Below are 8,489 nucleotides of genomic sequence, written 5' to 3' on the forward strand. Positions count from 1 at the left end.
AAAGACAATCATCTCTAAAAACATTCCACACCACACCATACAATACAATGAATACATATCTCAAAATTCTAAGAAAAGACAAGCACAAAAATCTAAACTATTACAAGTTGGTAGTTCGCAGTGAGCAATTCACAATGAGAGTAGTTCACAATCATCTCTAAACTATATATGGCAGAGAGTAGCATCCTTACAGTCATCTTCGAAACAGAAAAAATCATGAGAGAGAGAAAGTGAGAGTGATGAAGTGATGAGAGTCGAAAATGGAAACCCTAATTCTGCTTCATCTTTTCTCAGGGAAACTCGAAGTGGAAAGTTAGGGCTTAGAGAGTTAGAGCTGAATTTGATAACTGATCAAGTGATGAGAGTTAATTACTCTATCTTGGACTTTTGAGCTTTCTCATATTTTGGACTTTTGGTTTTTGGCTTACTTGTTGACTTATGTTTTCTTACATAAATGAGTCTACAGACTATATATACAGTCTACACTACTTTACTTACTAAATTACTGCATTTAATAAAAAAATAATTAATTAATATACTTATTATAAAAAATTAAAATAATAATAACTAAAATAAATTTATCTGGTTTTTCGGCTAACCATTTTATAAAATATCATAACCGTAACTAGGGGTGTTCATGAGTTATTAATCGTTCCGAAACAACATTTTGGTTCAATAACCGAAAGTTTCGGTTCGCTCTTTTTGCGAACCGTTACCATAACCATTTAGACGGTTACCGCATAAGCGGTTAAATGTTTTTCGATACGATTTTTTTGGTTAACCATTAATCGTTAAATAAATTATACTATTATGTTTTACTCAATGTACATATATATTTTTTATATTTTTGTGCATATATTTCATATAATATATACTCTAATATAAAATGTATTATAAAATGGATAATAAACCTATTGGAAAATATAACTAACACTAAGAATCCACTCCATTTCCTAATTTAGTGTTTACATTAGTACTAGAGTTACAAATAATCATATACTTTCTCTAATTATTGTAACTTAATAACAAATATCAGAATTAATATAATTGTTTGAAAATGTTTCACAATAATTATATAGAGAAAAAATATATTTCAGTATTTCGGTTAAACGTTCACCCAAAAATCATAACCGTACCATTTAACCGTTAATGTTATCGGTTCGATAACCGTACCGCTAAATTATTTTTTATCGTTACGGTTATCACCCATTTTAACCGATATTTCGGTCTCAGTTTTTTTTATGAACACCCCTAACCATAACTAGGGTTGTTCATGGGTAGTTAACCATCCCGAAACAATATTTTGATTCGATAACCGAAAGTTTTGGTTCGTTCTTTTTGCGAACCGTAACTGTTGAAACCGGTTACCGCTTAAGCGATTAACCTTTTTTCGGTACGATTTTTCGGTTAATCATTAGCCATTATTCAAATTATTATATTATATTTTGCTTGATGTAACTATTATATTTTTTTTTTGTGCATATACTTGAATATTATATATACTCTAACATAAAATGTATTATAAAGTGGATAATAAATCCATTGAGAACATAAAAAGTAAAAACACTAAGAATTTACTCCATTTCCTAATAATAGTGTTTAAATTAGTACTAACAATTATGAATAATAATCACATAGGAGTACTTCCTCTAGTTGTTGTACTTAATAACAAATATTAGAATTAATGTAGTTGTTGGAAAATGTTTCACAATAATTAAATAAAGGAATTTTTGTTTTTGTTTTTTCGATTAACTGTTAACTCAAAAATCATAATTGTAACCGTATCGTTTAACCGTTAATTTTACCGGTTCAGTAATGGTACCGTTAAAACTTTTTTTTATCGTTATGGTTACCACCACATATTTTTCGGTTTTTTATGAATGCCCCTAATCGTAACCGTACCGTTTAACTGTATTTTTTACCGATTTGGCAACCGAATCGTTCAATCAGATTTTCCGGTTTGGTAATCACCCATTTTAACCAGTTTTCCGGTACAAAGTTTCATTTATGTTTTTTGTGAACCCTAGTACTCATGCGATCGCACGACTCAAATTTTGAAATTGATGGTTTCACATTAAAAATGGAAATTACTCTTTTGCCCTTAAAAATCGAAAACTGATTTGCTCTTAATAACTGAAAGGATTTTTTTTATCTACAATAATACAAATTCTTGCCCGTTCTCTCGCAATAATACAAACTTTTGATGATTTTTCAATAATACAAACTTTACATCAAAAATCCTCCAGTAGGTCAAGTTGACTTGTAATCGGTAAAACAGGTCAAAAATAATAATTCAAAATGATCTTTCTTCTTTCTCCCTGAACCACCTCAACTTGTTACCTACTACAACAAGTTAACAACAGACATTGCTCTATTGAGGAAATTTTGATCAAAAGTTTGTATTATTAAAAAATAATCAAAAGTTTGTATTATTAAAAAAAATCAAAAGTTTGTAGTATTGCGAGAGAACGGGCAAAAGTTTGTATTATTTTGTTAAATAATCCAAACTGAGACTATTGTTTTACCCTTAAAATCGAAATTACTGATTTGCCCTTAGAAATTTGGAGTACAGGTTTGTCCAAAAAAACTTGAAAGTACTGATTTGTCCTTAGAAATTGGGTACTGTTTAAAAGTACTATTTTACCCTTCAGTACTATATTTCGTTTATAAATTCTAAATTACTGTTTTGTGCCTAAAAATAGAAATTACTTTTTCGGCCTGTTATAGTGAAAACTGAAAAGCGGTCGTCGGATAGTGAAAAGAGAGAGTAGAATTTGAAGTTATAAGAGCAACTCCAATGGTAGAGCAAAATGATAATTGGCTTAGAGTGCCACATAGATTTTTCTAGCTAACTCTACTTTAAGCTAAAACCCCCCCAATGGTTAGCCAATTTGAGTAGGTCCCACTTGAAGTAAGATAGTTTTTTTTTTTAAAGAGAAGAGTATAGAAATTGTTCACCAAAATTTCCTCATGGCCCACAATTTTAGCTCAAGCCAATTGGCTTAGTTAAGCTACATTGGCTAGCAAATGAAATTCTAGCTACTCACTCCAATGGTTGGGCTAATTGCTTAACTTTTTATTTATTTGCTAGCAAGTCCCTAATGTTCACCATTGGAGTTGCTCTAACACTTCATTTTTTGCTCTTCGAACTCACTAAACATAAAACTCGAAGAACTCAACAATGGCGATCATCACTGAACACGAAGACAACCAGATTGACCAACCAACTTCCCGTTCCAAACTCAAACCCAAACCCAAACCAAAATCCAAGCCACAATCTAAACCCACAAAAAAACCCAAATCTCAACCATCAAGAGCAACCACAACCCATAACCCATTTATCTTCTGGTTCTACTTTACACTAATTGTTTCTGCCATCACTTTCTTCTTCGTTTCTCTCTCCTCTTTTTCCTCCCCTGACCCCAAAACCTGGTTTTTAAGATTACCCACCATTCTCAAAGATCACTACTCTAAAGGAAGAACCATAAAAGTTCAGATCAACCCAAATGAACCCCCAATTGAAGTGTTTGCTTATTCACAAGGTCCAAAAATGTCTGAAAATGTGTTGATCATTCATGGTTTAGGCTGTAATTCTTTCACATTTCGTAAAGTAGTTGATGAATTAGCTACTAAGGGTTTGTTTGCTGTGGCGATTGATTTGCCGGGTTCCGGCTTTTCGGATAAAACAGTGGTGAGAGAAAGAGAGGTTATTAATGAGGGTGGGAGTTTAGGTAGTTTAATTGAGGTGTACAAGGAGATTAAGGAGAAAGGTCTTTTTTGGGGTTTTGATAATTTGATTGAAAAGGGGCAGCTTCCTTATCAAGAGGTTAGGGTTCGGGTTTCGAAGAAGGAGGTTGTTGAGCCCTTGGATTTGGGTGCACAAGAAGTGGGTAGGGTTTTAGGCCAAGTTGTTGATTCAATGGGATTAGCTCCTTTTCATTTAGTTTTACATGATTCAGCTTTGTTAATGGGGGCAAATTGGGTGGTAAAGAATACAGGGTTATTGAAGAGTGTTACACTCATTGATACTACACCTAGGGGAATGGCATTGCCTATATGGGCATTGGAAGTTCCGGTGATTCGGGAGCTTGTTTTGAGGTTCGATTCTGTGTTTGGGAAATTGATCGATTCGTGTTGCTCCAAGGGTTCGAGCGTGGAGGCACATAGGGTCCTTTTGAAGGGTAGAGATGGGAGGGAGTCGATTGTGGGAATGGGAAGGCAGTTGAATGAGAGTTTTGATTTGGCTGAATGGGCTAGTATGGATGGAATTAAGGGTATGCCAATGCAAGTGCTTTGGTCTGGTAGTTGGTCACAGGAGTGGAATGAAGAGGGTAAACGGGTCGCGGATGTTGTTTCTCAAGCTAAATTCATCAATCATGCTGGTGGGAGGTGGCCTCAGGTAGAATCTCACTGTGCCTTTGCTTCTTTATGTTCAAAAATCACAACTTCTTTCTTGAAGCCTTATTCAAACAAGCTGTAAAAGATGAGCTAAAAAAGAATTTAGTGGTTCTTAATGACACATTTAATGACACATAGAGCTTCTACCATGAACTTAGATTAGTCACTCAAGGATCACATATTACCACAACTTGAAATCCTTTCTTTGATACTTAGATTGGGTTGTAGTCACTAGTCAGACTTAGTTCACATCCTCTGTTCTGTAAGTTGGGGACAGATTTGACTCCTCTAAGAAAGCTTGGCCAGCTGAATGCAAAATGTATATAGTATACAGGATTGCTCGGTTAATGGAGTTCTAGTTAAGAAGAGTTTCCAACTCGTTGCTTCTGTTATAACTTTGCTCCATTTAAAATGTTGGTAACTTGATATAGCAGTTTTCTATCAGATATTAGCAATTGTGGCCTCTCAATTTCTTCATTTCACATTGAACTATCCATGTCCGACTTTATATATGTGATGACTTATAGACTACAGATTAGTACCTAACATTATGAGATCGATTGGGATCATCAAATGAATCTAACTCTCTGGATTCTGGATCTTCTGAAGTTTATATAGACTTGTCAACCTCTTTCCGATATGAATCTATCTGATTCAGAAAGGAAGAGCTTAACATAGATGGCAGTGTAATCTCTTTTAAGTGCCCAATTTCTCCTCCCTAAAGTGTCTTCCATTACTCTGATTTATGAGATTTTTAATGTTTGAGGAAATGTTCATTGTCTTCTGTATTTGGATATGTTCTGTTTACGACTAGTTTCTGAACTCTTGCCCGCTGTCCTATTTCATTGACCATAAACGCTTGCTCGCCGTCCTGTTTATTGGCCATATATGCTCGCCCGCCTTCCTGTTTCATCGATCATGAACGCTCGCCCGCCTTCCTGTTTCATCGATCATGAACGCTCGCCCGCCTTCCTGTTTCATCGATCATGAACGCTCGCCCGCCTTCCTGTTTCATCGATCATGAACGCTCGCCCGCCTTCCTGTTTCATCGATCATGAACGCTCGCCTGCCTTCTTATTTCATCGATCATGAACGATCGCCTGCCTTTTTATTTCATTGATCATGAACGCTTACTACCCTTCCTGTTTCATCAAACATGAACTCTTTCTTGTTTAGAAATAATAGTTACTGGTTTCACATTAGAATGATACATATGTTGTTTTTCCTGACAAGTGTCTGCCGACTCGATGAATATCATTGTCACATCAGATTGGTCATTGAAACGCGTCTATACATGTAGGCAGATTGAGGAACTCCTTATCAACTTCTTTTTGGGGGCTCATAGGTAATCAGAAACGTAATAATGTTGATGCTTTCGTGACCCAGCCTCCTAGATCTTGGGTATGTCAAAGACCCACAAGTGGTTCTCAAAACTTTGGTTATCACCTTGCAAGGATCTCACCAGCTGTTCTAATTGACATTTGCACTTCGTAGCGATATAGATGCCTTATCTTTTGTCAAAGGTTTCATTAACAAATTAATCCATGAATCTTAGGCAATCTCTTCTTGGCTCCCCATGGAAAAGCTTAGATTTATTCACAGGAAAATCAAAATATAAGCAGTTCCTGTATGAAGTACTGAAGATAGTGACGCCCTAATTGGCATCATGTTTTTCTCTTTTGTATGTTCTGCTTCTTGGGGGTATAGCCATACTTACTATACCACTTTTGTTGGTTTTTTTTTTTATTTTTATTTTCTCATCTCATACTCCACTTCTTTGGCTGGTAGTAGACGGCTAGACGCCATTAGATTGCTGGAGATTGTAGACAATGTTAAGTTGTTTCTGGCATTTTTTAATGACTCCTTTTTCAAGTTTGATATCGGACCCGGGCCTCTTGATTGGAACCGCACTGTGTTAGTTATGGCCTACCCTAGTTGATTTTCTATTTCTTTTTCTTCTCTCAAAGCCTGATTAGAAGTTTTCTTAGTTGGAAGGAGGAAGTCATTTATCACATTTTGTTCAGTCAAATGCGAATTTTATGTGATCGGGTGGCTGTAGAAATTAACTGTTTGATATATGTTCTCACCAGAGCCCTTGAGCAAGCACAAGAATGTTTTCCGTGTTTCTTCTCTTGTTCACTTACTGTTGGATGTTTTGCTTTGTCAACTTCTTTATTTGAAGTATGTGAATGGTTAGGAGCAGTAGTTGAGAAGAGAATACATAACAGAAGCAATATCAAGTAGTATACATAACAGAAACAATATCAAGTACCTAAAATAATGTTTGACTGATTTACTGCATGGTCTTATGTAGTTTTGAAAAGTAATGAAGGTTAATAACTGCGTTAGAAATTTTCTGTAAGCACATGATGAAACAAGAGATAATGATGTTATTTGAACTTGTTATCCAGCAAGAACATGCATGGAGAGGGAGACCTGGGAATTTAAAAGGCCAAATGACCATACTGTATTATCATGTAGGAATAACTCATTGGAACGTATTGGCCTGCGTGTGGTCCACTGCGTTGGCTGAGTACCATGCATGGAAGGTGGACCAGATAACAGGGTGGCAGGGAAGTCTGACACTTTATGACCCTACCTTGCCATGGGTCTCGCTGGCTCGCCCTAGCATGGGGAATCAGTGGCACAATCTAGTGCCACCTTTAGCTATGCTATTTCCTCTATAGACAAGATTCACTGAGTTCTAATCTCTTATTCAAGTCCTACTGACATGCAGAGCTTGTCTTGGCAACCAACCGTTTGAGTCTCTTAGGGGACTCAAACGGGGGTAATTTGGTCATTTTATGTGTTGGAAGATTTCACGCGCGTGTAGATGACATTTGCTTGGTACCAATGCTAGGTTATAATGGTACCATTCTCCGAAAATATTGATACCTTGGTACCAGTCCTGATAACAATTTGATACCAATGTCAGGTTATAATGGTACCATTGTGTTTTATTTTGGGTGTTTGAGTCTTTTTTGGACTCAAACCGTTGGTTACCAAGCCTTTCTCCTGACATGCAATACTTACCCTTTGTTATTATTGCAGGATGACACTTCAAGTGAGATGGCTGAAAATATCATTAGTTTGATATCTTCTCTGCCGAAGACAGAAAGAAAAGATGATCATGAGCCTTTGCCAGAACACATCCAGAAGATGCTCGATGAAGCAAAAGCAGGAGGCAATCACCATCATCATGGCCATGATAGCCATGGCCACCATGATGGGCATAGTCATGGTGATGGCGCTCAGGCAGGTTACATGGATGCTTACGGTCTTGGTCATGGCCATGGATGGGAAATGTGATTCTAACTCAATTTGTTCCATTACTGCTAAGTCTTATGATCCTGGCCTAGAGATAAATTTTTGAAAAGCAACATAAGTCGCTAATATTCAACCATCATGGATACGTAAGTCTGAAGAATATGACTTGACTTAACTGTTTGCCAAAATTCAAGATCCAAAATACTAGAGCATGGACATGCTAGATAGGCTCTCCTTTTTTACCTTGATATATAATCCTCAAATTAGTTTATTATGATACTATTTCTTATTTTCTTTCTTGAGCTTCATTTTTGAACTTGTGCTCAGCATCTTCAACTGGGTTTCTTAAATGGTTGTCTAGGTTGATAGGGTTTGTGGGATTTTCCCTGCTCCTGATTGATGTACGGATGACAGAAATTGATAGTTTCTACAATGAGCTCGTATTTTTGTTTGAGCTTGTATTTTCGTGTGTGGGATGAGCTTGTATTTTCGAAGTGTTGTTTGTATAATGAGCTTGTATTTTCGTGTGTGATGAATGAAATACTGATGTTTTGGTTAATTTGGTTTATCTTTTATGGCTATGCAAAATTAACCATGACTACACAGCCTACATCCATGAAATACTGAAGTACATGCTTTGAGCAGATCCTGAATCATGGATGTAGGCATGTAGTCATGTAGATGTGTATTCTCTGGGACGCTGGGCTTTACAGCTCTTTGAAATAGTGGTATGAACTCTGACACCAGGTCATGCTGCATCCTCTTTGCTGAGATTAACACCACACATCATTACAAAACATAACCCCTTCTTACTTTTTAGCTGC

At 36.3% G+C, this 8,489-nt stretch overlaps 1 protein-coding gene across 2 annotated transcripts; it reads left to right on the plus strand.

Moving 5' to 3' along the window:
• The first annotated feature begins 3,105 nt into the window (after window positions 1–3,105).
• Window positions 3,106–8,224, plus strand: LOC104890836 (protein AUXIN RESPONSE 4). Of its 2 annotated transcripts, none has more exons than XM_057394358.1 (2): window positions 3,106–4,399; window positions 6,880–7,129. In XM_057394358.1, exons 1-2 carry the CDS (start codon window positions 3,182–3,184, stop codon window positions 6,883–6,885), a joined length of 1,224 nt encoding a protein of 407 aa, XP_057250341.1. In that variant the 5' UTR covers window positions 3,106–3,181; the 3' UTR covers window positions 6,886–7,129. The 2 variants fall into 2 exon arrangements, with proteins under 2 accessions (XP_057250341.1, XP_048497712.1); XM_048641755.2 differs by lacking the exon at window positions 6,880–7,129 and adding an exon at window positions 7,450–8,224 and having other exon boundaries at window positions 3,108–4,399.
• Window positions 8,225–8,489: the final 265 nt, after the last annotated feature.

The sequence above is a fragment of the Beta vulgaris genome, chromosome 4 (genome assembly GCF_026745355.1).
Source record: "Beta vulgaris subsp. vulgaris cultivar EL10 chromosome 4, EL10.2, whole genome shotgun sequence".
Taxonomy (NCBI): Eukaryota; Viridiplantae; Streptophyta; class Magnoliopsida; order Caryophyllales; family Amaranthaceae; genus Beta; species Beta vulgaris.